The sequence below is a fragment of the Gallinula chloropus genome (assembly GCF_964237585.1).
Source record: "Gallinula chloropus genome assembly, chromosome: 8".
NCBI classification, from domain to species: Eukaryota; Metazoa; Chordata; class Aves; order Gruiformes; family Rallidae; genus Gallinula; species Gallinula chloropus.
Window position 1 is genome coordinate 18,183,360 of NC_140093.1, and position 11,745 is coordinate 18,195,104.

Genomic DNA, 11,745 nt, shown 5'->3' on the forward strand with positions numbered 1-11,745 from the left:
ACGTACAGTCTGTTGGTGGGAAGAACATGTTGCCTCAACTGGAGGCCAGCTTTAAAAAGGGCTGGAGAGGAGAGAGCTGGTTGGAAGTGACCTAAAACCTGGAAATTCAGGTTGGTTTAAAAGCAGCTTATCATGAAACCATAAGCAAGAATGAGACTTCTATGCTGCTTCTGTTACACCTAGAGCTGCTCAGGGAGGGAGAGGGCAGGGGTGCAGCAAAGGGGCAGGGCACTTATGTTTTTAATCAAAACATTATTAAGCATTAGTACTATTCTTGAGGGTACTTTCTCCTTATTGCAAAAGCAGTATAAATGGTAAATGGTGCGTGTGTGTTACCTTATGTTGTGAAATCCTGACAGCAAACGATGCAGGGAAGAGTGATGCCTCTTGAATTCAGCTTCAGTTCTGTGGTGTCCTGGATGGGAGTGACCTGAAGGTGTTAATCCCTTGTTTTCCAGGTGATCCGTTCTGCTGCTGACTGGTCGGCCGGCATTAAATACCACGAGGAGTCCATCCACAGCGCCTATGTCCAAGTGATAAGCAACAGCAAGCACTACATATATATAGAAGTGAGTGGCAATGAGGGAAAGCAGTAGGGTCATGATGCTCTGGGCTGGGCTCGCAGCCATCAGGAGGCTAATTCTACTTCTTGAGGTTTGGTCTTCTTGGGTTTTTTTGGTAAATTTATCCATGCAGCATCTGCTCTGAATTTTTGGGGCTGTTCCTATTGGCTTCAGTGGTCTTTGGGCCAAGCTAATGGGTATGTAGCCTGACCACTTTCTGATCATGCGGTGGGAAAAGGTAGACCTCTCCTTCCTGAGCATCTTTGCAAAACTGCCAGCAACTTCCAGGGCCTGCATAATCATCTTCCAGTCCCTTCCATGGCTTTGCAGTGTCCCCTATGCATGCCCAACCTCCTGCACACAGGGCTGGTCTCTCATCCATACAGCCTTGAGCTGTCATATTTATGTCATATATATGTCAGTCTCTGAACTGGTATCCTGTGTTGGTGTGGCTCGCAGCACTGGCTGATTTGAAACACTTATTTTCCTCTGGTTTTTTTGGTTTTGTGGGGTTTTTTAACCTCTTGTTGAGGTATTCTGTACATGAGTTTTCTAAGGAGCGGGGTTAATTCATTCCCAAAATGAGCACATATGTTAAAAAAGAACAACAAATAATTAAAAAATAAATGTACAACCCCTGAAATGGCACAGGAAGCCCAGCTATCTTCAGTTACTCCCCAGACTGAACTAAAACATGCAAATATTTTGTTGCTTGTGTCTGACAGTAGCTTTGCTTGCTTTTCCTGCAGAACCAGTTCTTTATTAGCTGTGCCGATGACAAAGTTGTCTGGAACAAGATCGGAGATGCAATTGCTCAGAGGATTCTTAAAGCTCACAGGTAACCTGTTCTTAACGAGGCAATGAAAGTTTTCCAGGGGCATTTATATGGGGTGGTGCAAAATATTATCTTAATGGGCACAGCTGTACAATGCCTTTCCCAACACAGAACCGATGTGGTCAAATATCTGCTTCGTTTCCAGCAGCCAGGCTCATTAGTGGTTTCTTTGCAGCAGGAAAGTGATTTTCAGGACTTGCCCTGATGCAAATATATTTTTAACAACGGAACTTGTTTAAAAGCAAGACCTTTATCCTCTGCTTCAGTGACACCTTTGATCCCCCATAGCCAACCAGTGTGGTAAGGCAAGTTAATGGGCAGAAAGGTCGAACTGGGATTTGTGGCTTATTTAAATTATCTATGGAGAGGATTGGCTTCAAACAGGGGAAGCAAACACATTTCAACTGCTGGGTTCGGCTATTGTTTGAGCAGCACTCTTCTGGTAAGTGCTGGAGGGTATTTACAACCTCCAGCCACTACAAGGGGGACCATCGCCTGTTCCTGGATGGATCAAATCCAACCGTCTCTTAGACTCTCCTTTCACCTGAGCGTGCCTAACCCTGTGTTAACATTAATACCACAGGTCCTTGCCTGTCTTTGCTTTGATCCTGGACAGCCTTGCTTAAGGTTGCTCTCCTGGAGTCTTTCTCTAAGCTATATATGTCATAGCTTCAAACTGTATCCTGGTCTTGCTGGGATGATACACAGAAAACTTTCCAAACTCCTTCCTTTTATCCCATGTGTTGTTTCACCATGTGTCAAGAAGTTTCTGGCAGGGATTATTTTTTCCCCGTGCTGTAGTTGTCCAGAGCCATGCAGGGGATGCTTTCCTGGAGGTCCCCTCTCTGGAGCTGCAGAAATTTCTCTCTCTTTAGCGCCTGAGCTTGGAAATTCCTCACTCAGCTCCTGCATTGCAGGCACTGAGGTGTGGGTAGTATCTGTGAGCCACGGGAGCTGCGGTGAGACTGGCTTTGTTCGGAGCAACTGTGGGAAGCAGAGCACTATTCAAATCCGGGGAGCATGGGTGTTATCTGCTATGCCATTAACAGGGCAGAGCAACAAGGTGGAGCTGCTTGTAATCTGTAAACTGCATAGCCCAAATAATTGAAATCAGCTTGAGATGAAGAGATGGGGTGGATTTTCTGACCCAGGGTAAATGAGGAGCAGTGCCAGCACCGCTGGAAATGGCATCGCTGATGTTTGCATTGCAACCTTGATGCTCATGGTGAGCCAGATGGTAGAATCACAGAATCATAGGGATTGGAAGGGACCTCGAGAGATCATCGGGTCCAACCCCCCTGCCAAAGCAGCTCCCCAGCTCATATTGCACAGATAGGCGTCCAGATAGGTCTTGAGCATCTCCAGAGGTGGAGAGTCCACCACCTTCCTGGGCAGCCTATTCCAGATCATAGAATCATAGAATTGTAGGGGTTGGAAGGGACGTCAAGAGATCATCGGGTCCAACCCCCCTGCCAAAGCAGGCTCCCTAGGAGCCTCCACCACCTCCCTGGGCAGCCTATTCCTAGGCTCTGTCACCCTCACTGTGAAAAAGTTCTTCCGCATGTTGGTGCGGAACATCCTATGCCCCAAAATGCAGCATCTCTGCATGGTGTTCTCCTGCAAAGCTGCTCTGCATTGCCTTTCATGCCTTTGGGACCTGATTGCTATGGACGCTTTGCATTGCCAGCTTGTAGCAATGCTCCTGAGCAAGCAGCACCTTCTCCAGGTCATCTGTTACATTTTCCCTATCCCATAAAGTGTGTGTAGATGGTGTCCTTCTGTCCTGACATCAAAAGGAGCTGCACAGATTCTTCAGTGGCCTATTTTCAGATGTGATGCTTGATTTGCATATATATGAGTCCAGCTTTATGCTGACATTGTGCCAGCTTAATGTCAGTGATTCCTAACTGGATATAAGACCTAAACTCAGCATGCTCTGGAGTGCTTGGCATTGCCTAAGATTGAAGCAAATTCAAACCTAAAGGGTCTGTCTCAAGATCTTATGTTCCCAGCTGCCCTGGGAAAGCAGCAGAGGAGACATGCCAATGATTAGTTGTGAATTAAGTTCTTCAGTTAAGCCTGTACACTTCTCTCATAGACTAAATATTTTCCCCTGATGTAATTAATGGCATTGTTTTCTTGGTTTCCTCTTTTTTTCATGGGTGGCTTTTTAACTAGTTTATTAAAGCACTGGGCTCAGACAGATAAACAAGCTGCTTTTCTGGAATGCTTTTGTTGGTAGATCTTTTTCATGATACAAACAGGTTTCGTTTCAAAGCCTCTTGTTGTGTAGGGTAGGAGCTCATTAGCTGTTTCTGAGGCTTGCTGTCAGACTAATGCTAGTTTACAGCGTAGGGCACAGTTATAAGGAAGCATTGGTTGAAGTTAAAGAAACACAGGTCCTCAGTGTCTCCTTCCCAGCCCAGGCAAGACCCCAGTTCTTCACGGTTCCTGTGCCCTCAACTCCAGAGGCACGACTCATTCGAGGAAGGAATACTTTCAACAAGAACTGCTGGCTGGCTCATCTTCAGCCTGCTCCTGAGATGGTTTTGTCCTGATTAAAGTGTGTTTGCCATCTAGTGGCAGCACCCTTCAATGGAACATCCTCATCCTCCTCTGGGGTGCAGGCCAGGGACTGCCAACACCCAGGGTGCCTGGAAAGCACTGGAAAGCAGGGTGGTCATGCCTGGAATTTCTCAGCAAAGAAAACCACAGGGGGTGTAAAGAAAATCCCCCTGTTCTGCTACTTTGATAACCCTGGGTGAGGTCATGCTCAGGGTAGGGTTGGGTTTCTGGATGGCTGGGGGAAGTGAAGCTTTGCAGGTTGGGATGTACTTCATGCTTTGTCCCTTAAAGTTTGTGTGGTAGCCTTGGATGGAAACCAGCTCCATCAGCACAGGGCAAGTGGGACTCACCTCCTTCCAAACTGTAACATTTGCAGGATAATACTCCCCCAAACTGTTGTTTCAGGGAAAACAAGCGTTTCCGAGTCTACGTGGTGATCCCGCTGCTGCCTGGGTTTGAAGGAGACATTTCGACTGGTGGAGGGAATGCTCTGCAGGCCATAATGCACTTCAACTACAGGTACAGCAGGCAGCCCCACTGCAGGCAGGGCTGTCGGACCCCTCCCCATCCACCTCCACGTGCTGCGGGGCTGCCCGAGGCTCCAGTTGCCATCAGCGTTTAGGTGTTGTCCACATGAGCACCAGGTGCTTGGAAAAGGAGAAGAAAAGTGTAGTTTGTGTAGTTGTCACTTAGTGCTTTAGCTCATTTGCGTTAGGAGGAGAGGCAATGCTAGCTGAGCAAGGAAGCACGGTGGGTGAAGCATGGTGCTCTCTGCAGGGAAATCCCTGCCTCCACCATTGGCACAACAGGTCTCCAATCCCTTACACACACACCTCCTGCCAATTCCTGACTCTCAGCTGCTTTCCTTTTAGCTCATCAGATCAGGATTTATTCATTCCTGAGGTCTGTAGCCTCCTGCTCAGCAGTCATGCTCTCCTTCAGGCATTTGCCTTGGCTTTTAATATGGTTCCTTCTGGCAGCATCCCCATCTCCACTGCAGCTGGAGGAGTGTGTGTTCCTGCAAGCTGCTGAACTCAAGGGACCTGTCAGGTGGAAGAGCTGGGTTTTGTCTTTAAAGCTGCCTCTTAGCCTCACAAAAGAAACAGCATCTTCCGTGCTGCTGTTTCTCTGCTCCAGGATGGATGTTCTCAGAGGCACTCGTGATCACAGATTTACAGAATCGTAGTGGTTGGAAGGGATCGTCCAGAGATCATTGAGTCCAACCCCCCTGCCAAAGCAGGCTCCCTAGGACAGGTCACCTGCATCCAGACGGGTCTTGAGTATCTCCAGAGATGGAGACTCCACACCCCCCCTGGGCAGCCTGTCCCAGGGCTCTGTCACCTTCACCATGAAGTTCTTCCACATATTGGTGCAGAACTTCCTGTGCTCCAACTTGAGGCCATCGCCCCTTGTCCTGTCCCCACAGACACTGAGAAGAGGCTGGCCATTTGCCCCTGTGTCCCACACTTCAGATACTTATAAACATGGATCAGATCCCATCTCAGTCTGCGATGCAGCTGGTCTTGTGGGAAGGACTGACATGGGCAGTGCCAGGCAGACCTGCACTGGGAGTGGTGCATAGGGGAAGGCAAAATGGCCTGAGACAAGGTGGTTATAGTGGAAAACTGCCATGTTTTGGTACTGTGTTTGGGTCTGTGGAGACGACTGCTGCCTCTGGAGTGAAATCTCCTTGTGTGCTGGGGTCCTGCTGCACCTCTGTAAGGATGACTGGGGCAGGAGACACAAGCAGAAGGAAAGCAGCATGTCTCCCTAACCTGGCCCTTCTGCCTGAGCTTTCTCATGCAAGGGCAACCACAGGTCTTTAGAATCACCCATAGGCTGGGTTTTTTGGATGAGGTGCCAGCAGTGGCTTTTCCAGCCCCGCCGCAATCATGCTGCCCCCCTGACCTGGTATTCTGCACGTGTTGACTGATGTTCCTGATGTCACTTTACGTTCAGAGCTGTAGCACAGACAGTAGCAGCCCTGTTTGTGACATGCTTGTCATCACCACAGTGTGCACTAGAAGGCGAAAACGCTCCCCAGCTCCCTCACAGTCGGTGCGGGGCCCTTTAGGAAACCAGCAGTCCTGGCTGTATCAGCAGCCATGTGGGAAAAGCCTGTGCTCTGGAAGCACCGTGTTTCTTCTGCTCACACGGGGTATTTAAGAGGCATCTGTGTTTGTGATTTACCTTGCCTGGTTCTGCTTAAGCATATGCCATTGCCTTGCATCGCAGCGGTGCTGACAGCTGCCTACCTTCTTTCCAGGACCATGTGCCGAGGAGAAAACTCAATCCTGGGCCAGCTGAAGGCAGAGGGTAAGAGCTTTATTCCTCTCCTCTGCACTGCTGATTATTGGGATGCTGGTGTTCAATGGGTCCATCTGTAACATGTAAACCAGGTTCTCCTGCTTCTTATTAACGTGGTCTAGCTGTGGCTGAGGGGTTCAGGCATGGACATCTCACAACAACATGTCCTCCAGGCTCATGGGGCTGGTGAGCAGCCTCCTCTGCTGTCATCCCATGGTGAGGTGTGCTGGTTCACGCGAGCAGTGGCCGGCTGTCAGACTTCACTCTTGGATGCAGCCCTGATCCAGGGGAGGAGAGGACCCCCTGGGAGGTCACAGCAGGGCTGCAGCTGCTCGGGGTTGTGTTATTTGGAAACCATCCTGAGCAGGGTCACGCATCGGGGAGCAGCGAGCCCTCAGCCTTCCCTGTGAATCCCACCCTGTGCTGGGTTCTGGCAGTTGTCAAACGTGGAGGAAAAAAAACCTGCTTGAGCAGGACATGTTTCTGAGCTACCTCCTCACCGTGAGGGTACCCACTGGAATTCACTCCGCTGGGAGTCGGAGGACCACACAAACCCCTGTATCACAAATGCTAGGGGCGCACATAATGCCTCATTTGTTCTGGGTCTTTCTGTAAACCTGAGCTGCAGATGAGTACGTTAGGGTGTATTTTTTTTGTACTGTGCAAGGACAAAACACCTGTTTCCAGCCTCCTTCTCTGCAGGATCTGCAGAAAGCCAATCACATGGTCCAGTTATTTTAAGATGTTCATGTTGGTTGTGAGCGCTTGGGAAGCTGCACAAGGGAGACAGGGGCCGTTCCTCCCCGGAGTGGAAGTATCTGAGCAGCACAGAGGGCCCATAAGCAGCTTTAAAATCTGTTTTAAAGGAAACTTATGTCTATTATCTGTTTGGTTGGGGTTTGTTTTTTTTTTTAATGGAAGAAGTGAATTGTTACATACATATTTACACGTCTTTATATAAAGAGGGTCCTTCCTCTCTTCCACCTCCCTCATCCCATCGGTTTTCGTTTACTTTTCAGTTGGAGATAAGTGGATAAACTACATCTCCTTCTGTGGACTTCGAACATATGCAGAGTTGGAAGGAAAACTGGTCACAGAGCTCATCTATGTTCACAGCAAACTACTTATTGCTGACGACAACACGGTCATAATCGGTGAGCAGCGGGGAGCTCGCAGGGGAGGGTTTGGGGCCGCTCAGTTATATCTGTCTGAGTCACTTCACTTCTCTGCCTTGTTCTTGGAGCAGGCTGTGGTGCTGGGAGCTTTTCTATGTTGTGACTTCTTCCTTGTGAAATATTTTGCTGTTTAAAAAAAAAAACAAACCCAAAACACAATAAAACACCAAAATCCCAAGCTCATCGATTCCTCAGGAGGGGTAGGTAGGAGGGGGGAAAGGATTTGGAGCACTGTCATTTAATTTGTGGGTTGTTTTGTTTTTTGGGTTTTTTTAAAATGGTTTAAAATCTCTGCAACAGTCAAGAGAATCCCAGTGCAGGGAATATTGTCCATCTGTCTTGTATCAAACTCTGCTCCAGCAGGAAGACTTGTGAGACTTGTCATCTGTTCCTTAAAGAACAGAATGTGCCGTAAAATTTGGAAGGTTTGGACAACATGTGTCATTTATCAGCTCTGTTTCCGAAGAATGGGGAAGTATTATAACAAGTGATAGATATCATTTCACCCCTTTCTTCTACCATATTTATTATGAGACCACAAAGCAGAGCCATCAGGCTCAGAGTTACACGTTGCAGCAGCAAAGCAGCATCATACCCTGTTTCTGTAGAGAAACCCTTTTCCATCTGGTACAGCAGCCACAAAAACTGCCAGAGAATAATTTAATATCAGATTTTGCAGAACAAAACACTCCCTCCTCCAAAGCAGCAGATCAGCCTTAGTCTCAGATGAAATGAGGTTAGGTTAGTTACTCTGTTACCCCCGTGGGGATCAGATCCTGTCTCCGGTACACAGAGCAGGCCAGAGGTGGGTTTATTATTACAGCAGGAGCAGTGTTGTTGCATCTGGGACGTTGTGGGGGCATTTTTGTTTTCCATGCCTAGAAGCCTGCGGACTGATTTTTATACAGCATGTGCATCTGTGCCAGCTGGTGAGGTGATGGGGAGCCAGTGCCATCCCTGTTCTGCCTGAGAAAGAGGTGGAGCCTGGAAATAAAATGCTGATGGGGCCACCGTGCTGGAGATGGGGGGGGAGGATGGGGCTTTCCTCTGGAGGTGTTAGCCCCCCTTGAGTTAACTCAGTCATTGGGGAAGCTGAATGGTTAACTAGCGACTGGGATCTCTTACAAGCTGGGAGCTGTGCTTGGAGACATTTTTTTGTTGTTTGGTCATGTCTCTGGGTTAACGACCTGATCCTGTCACTGGCTGCATCTTGCTGCTCCCTTGGAGCCCGGAAGTGCTATGGTGTCCCTCGTCCCTCGCCCACAGATGGCTGGCTGGGACAGAGGAACCTCTCTGGGGGGTTAAAGTCTGAGCTGGTCTGGAGCAATGCTGCGGGTGTTGAGCCCTGCTTGGGGGGTGGTGCATTTTGGAGAGGAATCCCCTCCCTCAAAGGCATGGAGCCATGTAGTAGGAGTGCAGCAGGGCAGAAGTCTGCAGCCCTCCCAGCAGCTTTTTTGGGGTCCTGAAGTGGTTATTTCCCCAGGTACGAGTGGGGAGCTGTGCAACAGGGCACTCATGGGTCCCACTGCTGGGGAACGTGTGTACCCTGAGCCCCTCTGGAAAGCACTCCTCTCCTTCCTGGGGTGTGGGTTTTACATGGTGTGTGGTAGTGCTGCAGCAGCAGGAGTAGGGCAAGGACTAGAGAAGAAATATCTCAAGTGATTGGAAGGTCTCCAGATCCCTGGGCTCTGTCGCTGCCATGCTCCATTAGCAGGGTTCAATGTCTGAGCTCTTGTGTCTGCAGAGACAAGAGTGGTCCTGGCAGGGCTGGGTGTTGGTTATCCACAGTAAGGAGATGATGTCATTCCTAGATTCCCCTCTTGAAAAGCCCCTATCTTCCAAATGCAAATGGAAAACTTCCCCTATTGATGAAAGACAAGAGCGGGTTTACCCATGGTGCCCATCCTGTGTCAGGTAGCTTGGTATCCATACCAAATGCAGTGAAGACCTTTGAAAACCAGGGCATCTCTCTGCCGAAGCATCCAGGAAGTTACAGAGAGTAGTTGACCTGGGCTTGGCTGTGGTTTAACCATCTTCCAATCTTGGAGCTTTAGAAGCCTGAAAAAAATAGATGAGGTGGGGTTGTTTTACCTTACCCAAATCCTGGCTCACAGGGTCTGTGTTTCCTCAGCAAAGGTCCCCCTGGGTCGGGGTTTTACTTAGTGAAGCCACAGCTGGTCCCCCACAGAGGCAAGGAGGGGGGGAGGTGGTGGGTGGTGATGGAGAGTACACTGGAGCATCTCATGAATTGCTGGTGCTTCGTTCTCCCCCTCTCCAGGCTCTGCCAACATCAACGACCGCAGCATGCTGGGCAAGCGGGACAGCGAGATGGCCATCATCGTGCAGGACACCGAGACCGTCCCCTCTGTGATGGACGGGGAGGACTACAGCGCCGGGAAGTTCGCCCAGTCCCTCCGGCTGCGCTGCTTCAGGTGGGCTGCATGGGGCTGGCCGAGTGCAGGGATGCAGGCAGGGCTTGCTGAGGCTCACACCCACACACAGCCTTCCAAACCAGTGGGGCTGTTCCCACCCACTCAGGTTTAGCATTGCCTGGCCTGAATTTAGCCCAGAGCTTTGCTGCTGTGTCACTAGCATCAGCCTTCCCTGTGCTGTTCTCAGCTCAGCAGCTTGACTTACAGGTTGTTTTCCTCACGGATTTTTCTAGGAGAGCTCATAAACAAGACAGTGATACTTTGCTTCCAGATCCTGTTTTCACACTCTCAATTTTGGGGTGGTGATGTCTCTTTCTAATGGAAGTTTCCTCACTCAGAGCAGCCATCTGGCCCACAACACGGCCGGTTTTTCATTAAGATCTTTTCCTTTCTCCTTGTTTTTTTAATTTTTCCCCCACCCTGTTTCCCATCTGGAGGGTTATTGCACAGTGAAGAAGGAGAAAATTGGGCAGTGTTACGGCTGGCAGCCTGTTCCAAGGGATGGGAGCACAGGAGGCCACTGGGAGCTTGTGGGGTTTGGCAAGTCCCAAGAAAACTTCTCCTCCCCTGGCACTTTACAAGACAGGGAGTGCCTGGTGCTTCAGCCTCCTTGAGCATCAATCTCTTTGTCTTCCAAGGGTTGTCCTCGGTGGCTCCGATCTCAACCCAGAACACCAGGATCCCGTCTGTGACAAATTCTTCAAGGAGGTGTGGATTTCTACAGCCGCTCGCAATGCCACCATCTTTGACAAGGTGAGGGATGCAGGATCTTTCCTTTCCCTCCTTCCCACGCTGCAGGTGCCAACAGGAGAAGCAGCATGGGGAGAGGGAAAGTGGTAGGTCCAGGTCCTGGGGTTGGACCTTCAGAGGTGCTTTGAAGGAATGAGTAGCATGCAAGAGCTGTGAATAAGAAGTTTGTGTGTCTTCACAGTGGGACAGCGGCCCAAGAAGGTGGTGAGGCTGATTTCTCCTTTTAGTTGTATCAGCTGTTGCTCCAGTGAATCGCCGCAGCGTGCTTACAGCTTCCAGCCAGCCATGGCACAACTGGAGTAGAAGCAAATTTCACTTCTGGTTTCTAATGAGCTTTTGCAGTGAGCAGAACACAGCCTGGAGCTTCCCCTCTGCCTGCTCCAGCTGTATTGCAGATCGGCACGTCCCTCCTCCCTCCCTGTTCCTCCAGGCTGTTAATTAACTCGCTCCCATCCCAGGGAATTTGTGTTAGATGGTTTTGGCCTTTCTCAGGAACTCTGAGAAGTTCCTGAGTAGTATTTCCCTGCACTGACATGTCTCTTTCTTGTTCAATCAGGTGTTTCGATGCCTTCCCAGTGACCAGGTGAGTAACTTGACCCAACTGCGTGACTTCATCAACAAGCCCAAACTGGCGAGCGATGACCCAGCAAAAGCAGCAGAAGAATTAAAGAAGATTCGTGGGTTTTTAGTACAATTCCCCTTCCGTTTTCTGGAGGAAGAGTACTTGCTTCCCTCCGTCGGAACCAAGGAGTCCATGGTACCCATGGAGGTTTGGACTTAAGAAGATGCAGAGACTGCTTTACGTTTCGAAGTCTGGTTCTCTGGAGACAAGTTGATGAATGAAATGGGATTTTTGGAAAGCTTCTTACTGCTAAGGGAGGCAAAGAAGATCTCCACCAAGCTCACGTGCCTTGCTTAAGGATTTTGGTGGAGGAACTTGAAGCAAATTGACACTAGCAAAGGAGAGGAGCAGAGGGACTTGGAAATTGTGGCAGATGAGAACTTTAACCTCTGAAGGAGTTATTTCTTAAGACACGTTCTGGGCACCTAAAGGATGCAGGCCACTTCCTAGGATGGGAAACAAATCCCAGTCAATGTTGTTACTACTGCTGGCTGTG

The 11,745-nt window shown here is 49.4% G+C and overlaps 1 protein-coding gene across 1 annotated transcript in view; it reads left to right on the forward strand.

Annotated features, from left to right (window-relative positions):
- PLD1 (phospholipase D1) overlaps positions 1-11,523 on the forward strand; it is a 60,559-nt gene extending 49,036 nt beyond the window's left edge. Inside the window, exons 19-26 of the mRNA XM_084267653.1 lie at positions 459-569; positions 1,313-1,401; positions 4,369-4,482; positions 6,230-6,279; positions 7,290-7,424; positions 9,724-9,877; positions 10,516-10,630; positions 11,184-11,523. Coding sequence (XP_084123779.1) covers positions 459-569; positions 1,313-1,401; positions 4,369-4,482; positions 6,230-6,279; positions 7,290-7,424; positions 9,724-9,877; positions 10,516-10,630; positions 11,184-11,408 — 993 coding nt within the window. The 3' untranslated portion in view covers positions 11,409-11,523. The remainder of the gene's footprint in view (positions 1-458; positions 570-1,312; positions 1,402-4,368; positions 4,483-6,229; positions 6,280-7,289; positions 7,425-9,723; positions 9,878-10,515; positions 10,631-11,183) is intronic.
- The last annotated feature ends 222 nt before the right edge of the window (positions 11,524-11,745 follow it).